The sequence below is a fragment of the Gadus morhua genome, chromosome 12 (genome assembly GCF_902167405.1).
Source record: "Gadus morhua chromosome 12, gadMor3.0, whole genome shotgun sequence".
Lineage (NCBI taxonomy): Eukaryota > Metazoa > Chordata > Actinopteri > Gadiformes > Gadidae > Gadus > Gadus morhua.
This window is the reverse complement of record NC_044059.1, coordinates 27,494,510-27,505,741: the sequence shown is the minus strand read 5'-3', so window position 1 is coordinate 27,505,741 and position 11,232 is coordinate 27,494,510. Positions and strand designations below refer to the sequence as shown.

At 39.3% G+C, this 11,232-nt stretch overlaps 1 protein-coding gene across 1 annotated transcript; it reads right to left on the bottom strand.

Moving 5' to 3' along the window:
- Positions 1 to 433: 433 nt before the first annotated feature.
- hsd11b1la (hydroxysteroid (11-beta) dehydrogenase 1-like a) lies at positions 434 to 4,923 on the bottom strand. Its single transcript, XM_030373449.1, has 6 exons — positions 4,668 to 4,923; positions 2,959 to 3,089; positions 2,497 to 2,700; positions 1,815 to 1,908; positions 1,191 to 1,356; positions 434 to 924 (listed from the first exon to the last, which is right to left on the bottom strand). Exons 1-6 carry the CDS (start codon positions 4,750 to 4,752, stop codon positions 741 to 743), a joined length of 864 nt encoding a protein of 287 aa, XP_030229309.1. The 5' UTR covers positions 4,753 to 4,923; the 3' UTR covers positions 434 to 740.
- Positions 4,924 to 11,232: the final 6,309 nt, after the last annotated feature.

Here is an 11,232-nt window from a genome sequence, read left to right as displayed (position 1 = left end):
GCTGTTATTAAGTAAGCTTACTGTGGTTAGTTCTGGTCAAAGGTTTCATTCACACACACTACAAATTATCGTAGAATGCAAGCAGCTTACCGTAACACTTTCAAATCCATCATGGCACAGAGTCATATTTTTAAAGACGGGATTAAACTAATCCTGAGTTGAATTGATTTGAGGTTTTACAACAAGGGGCTAAAGGCTACAAAGAGGTTCTAGGCCCGACATAATGGATTGAGCGACGGCACCTCATTACTTTGAGACGACTGCCCCCACGTGGACATAATTAGTACTGTTCTCTGTTCCTTTGTCGTTTTCTTGTGTTATTTTTGCGGTGCGCTACGGTCAGGGCCGTCGGACTGCGGGGACAAAGGGGACAGTTGTGGGGGGGCCCAAGGCAGAGGGGGGGCCCATGACCAAATTTTTTTTTCTTTTACCGTCCGGCCAGTCCCCATTGTCATAGAATACATGACAATGCACATAATAAAATACATTAAAACAGTTAAAACGGTTGAAACAGTTCACTGACCCCCACTCCACAGATACTGGGTTGGATCGTGTGTGTAGGCCTATATATCCAGGCCTATGTATGTAGGCCTATATGTCTAGGCCTATGTGTGTAGGTCTATATGTGTGGGCATATATGTGTAAACCTATATGTACTGGAAATCAGTTTAGGTCGCTTTGAATGACCTCATCCAACAAAATGTAAACACCACATGATCATTTGTTTAATGAACCTGCATTCAGGGCTCGTATGTGTAACTGTTGCGTATGGTGTAGCGTGTGATGCTGGGAAACCAGTCCTTGGTGGCGGCGACATAGAAGGTGAACCATGGGTAGTAATCCTCAGGCTGACGCGTTGCGCCCGCAACAATCATGCTCAAGGCGGCGTCTACGGCCGGGTATGCTGGCACGTCAGTCTTTCCCCTACAGGATTGACAGAGAAAGGTGTGACGACACGACAGAGGCAATCTAGGTAAAGGCTGACAATGTACACAAACATACACCAATTTCCCTTTGGATGTTCGTACTATCAAATTTGAGTTTGGACTTAGTTCATGTTTGAATTTAAACTTAAAAAACGGTTGGGAAATATTATTATTCACAGCGGCCCTTTTATTAACATAGAACCCCAATCCTTGATTGAATTGAATCATTCGACTTGGAAGTAAAAGGTAACACTTTTCACCCACTTGACTTTCTCCATGGCATTATCCGTGTCGATGAGTCCCAGTGTGCATATGGTGAGGGACACGTTGCTGTTCTTCATGGCCAGCTCGTGTTGCAGGGACCCAAAGAAGCCGTTCAAGGCAAACTTGGTGGAGGTGTAGGGAGCCACGAACGGACTGGCCATCTTACCTGTAGCGTCAGAGAGGACATTTCTTTCACAGTGCTTTGTATGTTTCCAATCGACTTAGAAAATCAAAAAGGTAAACGGATAATATAGAATGACTATCCTTTTATATCTAGTGTATTAAATGAATAGTTCTTGACATGGGCTTGGGATACAAGTTAGAAATTATATGATTGTGTTTTCCTCTTTAGTAATATGTTAAGGACTCAATGTTTAACATTCAGACTAGCTGAAAAAAGCAGGGTAATATCTGTATCGATGCTGATCGAAAGTGATTTCAATAATTTTATCAAGAAAATCCCATCCTATAACTGGTATTTTCTACGAAAAAGAAATGCTGCCTGTACCTCTTTATTTACAAGAATGGTACGATGCACACTCCCCTTACACTCACACCACCCATCCTGTTGAATGAATGAATGAATGAATGAATGAATGAATTCTGAAAGTCAACGTTTCCAACCTAAAAGAGAAGAGACGATGACGAGCGATCCTTTACTCTTCTCCAGAGCCTCCAGGCCCTTCCAGGCCATCTTGACAAAGCTGAAGAAATTCACCTTTGAAAAGGTGAATACGCACGCACACACACACACACACACACACACACACACACACACACACACACACACACACACACACACACACACACACACACACACACACACACACACACACACACACATACAAACACACACACACACACACACACACACACACACACACACACACACACACACACACACACACACACACACCCGGCGCGCACGCACATAAACAAAAGTTTAGAGTAATCACTTGGTTGATTCCACGAGGGACGGGTGTTGGTGCTCGAGGATTCGATATGCATTGTGATTCGGTCAATATTGCAGTGCAATGTTAAGATCAATTTGTGTGGTTTTATCTTTTGTGTGGTTTGGGTTTAATGGGGGTGGGGTTTTAGAGTTCCATCATTGCGTCTTAAAGGAACGTGGCCGAACCGAAAACACAACATGCTAGATACAGATTGGTTCCAGGCGAATGCACTATGACTATAGCACCCTCTGTTGGAAGGTTACATAAATTCGGCAACGCTCAAATAAATCCCCCGCCCCACCCCACCCTTTTCTAGAATCCACCAGTGAAGACTAACAAGTGGACCCAGTTACCTTCATGATCCACCTGATGTGCTCCACGTCCCCGTCCCACATGCTGAAGGGGCTCGGCCCGATGTGGTTGAGGACCAGGTAATCCAGTCCTCCCAACTGGTCCAAGGCGAAGCTAAGAGCTTTATCCGGGTCAGACTCGCTGGACATATCGGCTGATATGTAGAGTGCCTTCTGAGCCCCCAGACTCAGACACCGCTCGGCCACCTGCCAACCAATCACACGCAGGAAGTGGGAAATATGTCGAGTCAATCACCGTCTTTGAACATTTGTCACACGTGTCACATAGAAGGATCCATACCTCTGGGAGTGTGTGTCTGTGTGTGTGTGTGTGTGTGTGTGTGTGTGTGTGTGTGTGTGTGTGCGTGCGTGTGTGCATGCGTGTGCGTGTGTGTGTGCGTGAGATCTTCTGTTTGCATGTCGGCATGTGTGTGTGTGTAGATTTAAATCGTGTGCTAAAATGACCTGTTTCAGTACGAGCTCCCTCCTTGCAGTGATCACTATCTGGGCACCAAAGCGGGCATAGTGATATGCCATCTGCTCACCGATACCTGTGCTGGCTCCCGTCACCAGCACCCTGGCCCCCTTTAGAGATTCTGAGACATATCACAATAAGACTTGGTTGATTTAATGTATTTTTCACATCGCGTAAGATATCCTCCAAGGGATATCTGGTTCATCAGCAAATGCATTTACAATGAGGCGTGGTTTACATATCACTGGAAAGGGGTAGAGTTGGTACAATAGTGATACCAGGATCAGAACTTCCTCTGATACGTCCCCTATGCACCTATTCGATACCATCACGTGACTAGCTCATTTATTACACAGGCAAAGAACATCACAAACACGTGCAGTGTTATGTTGCGTTCGTTAACGGTCAGAGTCGGAAAGTCATAATGGGAAACGCATCTGCTCTGACCTACGTGCCATCAAAAGTTGGAAAAACATGTAGAAGATGGAGATAAGAGAACCCTTCAATACGATTAAGTGCTATTGGTAGTTAGAATGCTAGATGCTGTGTCGGTATAGATTTGGTATCGGCCAATGCTCAAGTTCGGGAATCGGAATCGGTATCAGGAAGGAAAAAAAAAAGATCAGAACATCTCTAGAAAGGGGTGTCTCTCATGTCCTGTAGTGTGTTTATCATTATCACTATATATAATTAGCAGTCTAGACCACCCATCCTATATTAACTAAATGCCATAAAAAGTTAACATACCAATTGGATTTACAATAATTTCGAAATAAATTATGTTTTACTTAGCTGAGGGCATAGGATATGTTTTTGAAAGAAGCCCTAGACTTTGCCTTTTATAAAATATATAAGCCTGTAATGAATTGGTTACACCATAACATATATGCATGACTTAATCAGTAAAAGCCCTGTGGTCTTTCAAACACATCTTTCCTTCTCATTGAATGAAGGCATCTCATTTACTTCCAGCATTCTTCACATGGTGAATTAATCAAGAAAGCTCTCATTGATCTGGCTGTAGACACGAGGATAAACCAAATCGGATCCTAATCAAAGTCGTTAGCATCTCAATCAATAATCTACTCCATGCGGCTACCTCATCGTGTAGTATAGTATTACTGCACTATAACTATACTAAGACTTGCAATGCCCTATTGAGTGTCATAACCCAATTTAGTGTGGCACAGTGGAGAGAGAGCAATTGATTACTTTGATCGTCGTTAATTATGTATTCATATGGGCTTACTCCTTCATGCCAGTGGAGAAATACAATTTTCCCCTAAAGAAGGAATGCATTACAACCCTATAGGCCTACCAGAATAGTAATCCTTCAGATTGCTGCACAAAATCTTTCACAATATCTGGTGTGTGAGGGTTATAAAATGGAATTCATAAAAGATTACAAAACAGTTAAAGAGCTGTTTTGTAATCATTCAAATTCAAGTTCACACACCCATGAATTCACGTCTTAATGACGGACATGCCTGAGTATTCTCTTTTACTTACAGGCATACCCATTTCACAAAACTGGTTCAACCTGATTTCACTTTCTTAAGATGGCTAAGTTCAGGATATAATTTGAATGATAATAATCATTTGAATGATGAATCTTTTACTTCTTATCATCCAGGATTCAAATAACTATACATTGTGTGTTAAGTCACTTGTCATTCCCAGATAAACACGTTTTACTTACCCGGATCAAAAGTAGGAGCATTCCATCTATTAGCAATCAGCACAACACTTACACTGGCTAAGAAGAGCTTGGTAAAAGTTCTCATTGTAAATAAAAGTGATCTCTCTTATTTAAGGGTTATATTGTTAGAAAAGATTGAATCGAATTGTTTGGAAGAACTGGGAATCCCAAGCACTGTGACAGTTGCGTCATGAGCGTTGTGAAAAAGAGGTCAGTGAACTGCGAGTCAAGGTGCGTTCACGCCCACTGTGTTGGCCCCGCCCACCACACAAGCGGGACTTTGGTGAGGTGGGGCCTGTGGTGTGGCAGCAGCTCGTGTTTTCAGTTTTCTTTCGACGTTTTGCGTCACAGTTGGCCCCGATCAGCCCCAGACCAGACGAGTTTTTCAAGGTTAATTATTCTCGTCAAATTCCAATAAAATAACTAATCTAATTAAAAAAAATAGCACAAAACTTTTCTGGTCAATTCTTTCCAACGGATCCAGTCCTTCTCTTTTTCTTCATCATTGTGCGTGGGGTAGAGAGACAGCCCGGGGCTCTGAGATGTGTTGCTGTTAGTTAGTTCCAGGACCAGCTGACTGAGGGACTCTCTCTATCAGTGAGGGTTTTGTAAAGGAGGAGAGTGTCTGGATAACTTTGTTTCAATTAAGTTTTGAAATAATGTTTTAAAGTCTTGGTTGGTGAGTGGACCCCAGACTCCACCGCCTTAGAAGTCCATCGGTTCCACTAGGCCTACTTATTCTACATTTTAAATGGGATGTCCAGTTTGACGTTTCCTCTGATGGTGTAGGCCAGGGCTATTCAATTAGTTTTGAATGGGGGCCAGTTGGTGGAAATGATCCAAAATGAGGGGCCAGAAAAAAAATGCCTAAAATTGATGAGCATCACATCAATAGCTCCAGATACTGTCAAACAACATAGGAGTGCATATATTTTCTTTATTTTATCAAATAGAGTTCAACAGCTTATCAAAAACAATCCCTATTTGATTAACGCCATAGGCTGCCTGCTAGTGTTTAACAATCTTATCAGTTCAGGAAAAGTCAATAGGTTAACTCTGCAACAGCTTATCAAACATACATAGTTATAGGTTACCTCAAGAGTGCAACAACTTATCAAAATACAGATAGTAATAACAGCTTATCAAAATACAGGTAGGCCTAGGTTTACTAAGAGTGCAACAGCTTATCAAAATACAGGTAGTATTAACAGCTTATCAAAAAAAGTAGTAATATATTTACTCAAGAGTGCAACAGCTTATCAAAATACATAGTGATAGATAACTCAAAGTGCAAAAGTCTTTTAAAAAACAATGCTTATTTAATAAACATAGGCTGACTGTTAGTAGTTAGTAGTGTTAACTGGCACACAGTGACCCTCTTGGTCAAATGTGCCATCTAATGAGAGATATGGCATTTGTTTGATTCAGCAAGAGCAGTGAAATCCAATATCATCCCACTGCAGACGCAAATGGGCGTTCTCGTGTGGTGGGGGTTCCCGTTTGCGCAGGCTGGAACGCCCCCTTCTTATTCTTTGTCGCCTTTCTCGCTGAACTGTATTAAAATGTCAAAGTGTACTACTCAAAAACCATGTAAATAGTGTTGTAAATAAACTTCCAAAGCTTTTCAAATCTTATTTGGAAAATAACTTCACATGGTGTGTCTTTTTACAATTTATTCGTTACCAGCATTCGTAGTGTTGATCAGCAGTGAAATAGTCTGCTATAAGACGTTGACGTCGCTTAGCAACCGAAGACGCTGGGGTTGACAAGTTACCGGACTGCTACCCATGCAAGTGAACGGAGCGTTCCACGGCATTGAGAAGACCCGTGTAATAAAGGCCTATAAAATGTCTGTTTATGGCATCGATTTCTCCTCAAATTAGGCCCATAAAGCAATGATAACAAAAACAAAAAAAACACAAACGCTCGATCAAAGGCCCGACACGACAATCAAAACCCTCATTGTTTAACATGAATTGGCTAAAAAAATGACCACTGTAGCATATTTAAACACAATTCAAATTGTGCAGAGAATTATTTCCATTGGTCATTCTCAGTGGCGGCTGGCGATCAAACATGTTGGTGGGGCACAGTAATAGACCCCCTATGTTTGATCCCCCCCATAATTTTTTTGGAATTTAATAGATTTGATTCCCTGTATTCCGGTGCATTTTGGGGATGGCCACTACCTATTTAACTGCTTTCCATTCAGATGCATAGCCTACATCCTGACTTGCAGGGCCTGGACAAGCTTGCACTGCATATACAGACCTACTTCATGGCCATTCCACCAGCCATTGCTATTTGACCCATTGTTGTTATTCTGATATTGAGACAAATTATGATCACCATCCTATAGCGTCCATTTTTTGTGAGTCTCAATGTCTACTTCAAATGCAGTTAGAAATATGGGACAGTTGCTTCATTTTGTTTATATGCTACAGGCCGAAAGACTAAATTAATATGTAACTTACTTGCTCCTTTTAAGTATAACATTGCTTGGGGAGTCCAATTCCTCCACTGAAAAGGGTGGTAAGTGCTTACAACTCTCTGCTAGGTAGCGATCTATGACACTGTTGTTTTTTATTGGTCGTCATGAAAAAAAACATAAGGGGTAACACTGTTGTTTTTTTATGGTCGTCATGAAAAAAACAAAAGGGGTAACACTGTTGATATTTATCAAATAAAACATAGGGGGTAACACTGTCGTTTTTTATCGGTCGTCATGAAAGAAACACAAGGGGTAACACTGTCGTTTTTTATCGGTCGTCGTGAAAAAAACATAAGGGGTAACACTGTTGTTTTTTATCAAATGAAACATAAGGGATAACACTGTCGCTTTTTATCGGTCGTCATGAAAAAAACATAAGGGTTAACACTGTTGTTTTTGATTGGTCGTCATGAAAAAAAACACAAGGGGCAACACTGTTGTTTTTTATTGGTCGTCATGAAGAAAAACATAAGGGGTAACACTGTTGTCTTTGTCAAATAAAATATAAGGGGTAACACTGTCGTTTTTTATCAGTCGTCATGAAATAAACACAAGGGGTAACACTGTCGTTTTTATCAAATGAAAGGTAAAGGGTAACGCTGTCGTTTTTTATCTGTCGTCATGAAAAACCCATAAGGGCTAACACTGTCGAAATGTACCGAATAAAACGTAGGGGGTAACACTGTCGTTTTTTATCAAATGAAACATGAGGGTTGACACTGTTGTTTTTTATTGGTCGTCAAGAAAAAAAACATAAGGTTTAATATTGTTGTTTTTTATTGGTCGTCATGAAAAGAAACATAAGGGGTAACACTGTTGTTTTTTATTGGTCTTCATGAAAAAAAACATAAGGGCTAACACTGTCGTTTTTATCCAATGAAACGTAAAGGGTAACACTGTCATTTTTTATCTATTTTCATGAAAAACCCATAAGGGGTAACACTGTCGAAATGTATCGAATAAAACATTGGGGGTAATACTGCCGTTTTTATCACATGAAACATGAGGGGTGACACTGTTGTTTTTTATTGGTCGTCATGAAAAAAAACATTAGGGGTAACACTGTCGTTTTTTCTTGGTCGTCATGAAAAAAAACATAAGGGGTAACACTGTAGTTTTTTATTGGTCTTCATGAAAAAAAACATAAGGGGTAACACTGTCGTTTTTATCAAATGAAACGTAAAGGGTAACACTGTCATTTTTTATCTGTTGTAATGAAAAACCCATAAGGGGTAACACTTTCGAAATGTATCGAATAAAACATAGGGGGTAACACTGTCGTTTTTATCACATGAAACATGAGGGGTGACACTGTCGTTTTTCTTTGGTCGTCGTGAAAAAAAACATAAAGGGTAACACTGTCGTTTTTTATTGGTCGTCATGAAAAAAAGCATAAGGGGTAACACTGTAGTTTTTTATTGGTCGTCATGAAAAAAAACATAAGGGGTAACACTGTTGTTTTTTATTGGTCGTCATGAAAAAAAACACAAGGGGTAACACTGTTGTCTTTGTCAAATAAAATATAAGGGGTAACACTGTTGTTTTCTTATTGGTCGTCATGAAAAAAAATATAAGGGGTAACACTGTAGTTTTTTATTGGTCGTCATGAAAAGAAACACAAGGGGTAACACTGTTGTTTTTTATTGGTCTTCATGAAAAAAAACATAAGGGGTAACACTGTCGTTTTTATCCAATGAAACGTAAAGGGTAACACTGTCATGTTTTATCTGTTGTCATGAAAAACCCATAAGGGGTAACACTGTCGAAATGTATCGAATAAAACATTGGGGGTAACACTGTCGTTTTTATCGCATGAAACATGAGGGGTGACACTGTTGTTTTTTATTGGTCGTCATGAAGAAAAACATAAGGGGTAACACTGTCGTTTTTTATTGGTCGTCATGAAAAAAACATAAGGGGTAACACTGTAGTTTTTTATTGGTCTTCATGAAAAAAATCATAAGGGGTAACACTGTCGTTTTTATCATATGAAACGTAAAGGGTAACACTGTAGTTCTTTATTGGTCGTCATGAAAAAAAACACAAGGGGTAACACTGTTGTCTTTGTCAAATAAAATATAAGGGGTAACACTGTCGTTTTTTATTGGTCGTCATGAAAAAAAACATAAGGGGTAACACTGTAGTTTTTTATTGGTCGTCATGAAAAAAACCATAAGGGGTAACACTGTTGTTTTTTATTGGTCGTCATGAAAAAAAACACAAGGGGTAAAACTGTTGTCTTTGTCAAATAAAATATAAGGGGTAACAGTGTCGTTTTTTATTGGTCGTCATGAAAAAAAACAAAAGGGAAATAATAGAAATACACACATACATTTTAATGTCATGTATGTCCTCTTTATTGATGATTGATTATTGTGTATTTTCATCGCCTCAGTGGTGCAGTGGTGTGCACTCTGCCTAATGCACTGGAGACTGCGGCTCAATTTCTGAGGAAAACACAATATCTTTAACTTTAAACGTAATGCTATCATGTCTATTGCACTACCATATATAATCTCAGACAAAATTTTATTTAAAATATCATTGGAAAGTGGAGAGAGCTGTGAGCTAACCCCCTGGAGACCAGGGTTCAAGTCCGGTTGATGTCCTCTGTTGGAAGTCTCTTATTTCTATTTCATGCGAATTATAAAGTCAAGTATAACCATTGTGATGACTTTATTCTGTGTCTTGATGGTGCATTGATAAGTTCGGAGGATAATACTCTAAACAGCTCAGGTTCGGATCCCTGAAAAAAGGTAGTCAGGGGTACCACTGTTATTTTTTATTGGTCAACATGGATAAAAACATGAGGGGTAACTGCCGTTTTTCTTTGGTCGTCATGAAAAAAACCACACTGTCGTTTTTATCAAATGATACATGAGGGGTAACACTGTCGATATTTATCAAATAAAACATAGGGGGTAACACCTTCCTTTTTTATGGGCCGTAATGAAAAAAACATAAGGGGTAACACTGTCGATATTTATCCATTAAAACACAAGGGTTAACATTGTCGTTTTTATCAAATGAAACATGAGGGGTGACACTGTCGTTTTTCTTTGGTCGTCATGAAAAAAACCATAAGGGGTAACACTGTTGTTTTTTATTGGTCGTCATGAAAGAAAACATAAGGGGTAACACTGTTGTCTTTGTCAAATAAAATATAAGGTGTAACACTGTTGTTTTTTATTGGTCGTCATGAAAAAAAACATAAGGGGTAACACTGTTGTTTTTTATTGGTCGTCATGAAAGAAAACATAAGGGGTAACACTGTTGTTTTTTTATTGGTCGTCATGAAAAAAAACATAAGGGGTAACACTGTTGTCTTTGTCAAATAAAATATAAGGGGCAACACTGTTGTTTTTTATTGTTCGTCATGAAAAAAACCATAAGGGGTAACACTGTTGTTTTTTATTGGTCGTCATGAAAGAAATCATAAGGGGTAACACTGTTGTTTTTTATTGGTCGTCATGAAAAAAAACATAAGGGGTAACACTGTTGTTTTTCATTGGTCGTCATGAAAAAAAACATAAGGGGTAACACTGTGGTTTTTTTATTGGTCGTCATGAAAAAAAACATAAGGGGTAACACTGTTGTCTTTGTCAAATAAAATATAAGGGGTAACACTGTCGTATTTTATTGGTCGTCATGAAAAAAAACATATTTGAAAAAAAAGAAAAAATTGTCCTTGTCACATAAAATATAAGGGGTAACACTGTTGTTTTTCATCAGTCATCATGGGAAAAAAACATAAGGGGTAACACTGTCGTTTTTATCAAAAGATACGTAAAGGGTAACACTGTCGTTCTTTATCTGTCGTCATGAAAAACCCATAAGGGGTAACACTGTCGAAATGTATCGAATAAATCATAGGGGGTAACACTGTCGTGTTTATCAAATGAAACGTAAAGGGTAACACTGTCTTTTTTTATCTGTCGTCATGAAAAGCCCATAAGGGGTAACAGTCGAAATGTATCGAATAAAACATAGGGGGTAACACTGTCGTTTTCACCAAATGAAACATGAGGGGTGACACTGTCCTTTTTCTTTGGTCGTCATGAAAAAAGAAATAAG

Excerpts from the sequence above, each read along its gene's own strand:
- hsd11b1la (XM_030373449.1), bottom strand. The coding sequence starts at position 4,752 with ATGAGAACTTTTACCAAGCTCTTCTTAGCCAGTGTAAGTGTTGTGCTG. Across the intron at positions 3,090-4,667 it reads TGCTCCTACTTTTGATCCGG|AATCTCTAAAGGGGGCCAGG; the intron begins GTAAGTAAAACG and ends GATATGTCTCAG. Across the intron at positions 1,909-2,496 it reads ACATCAGGTGGATCATGAAG|GTGAATTTCTTCAGCTTTGT; the intron begins GTAACTGGGTCC and ends ACCTTTTCAAAG.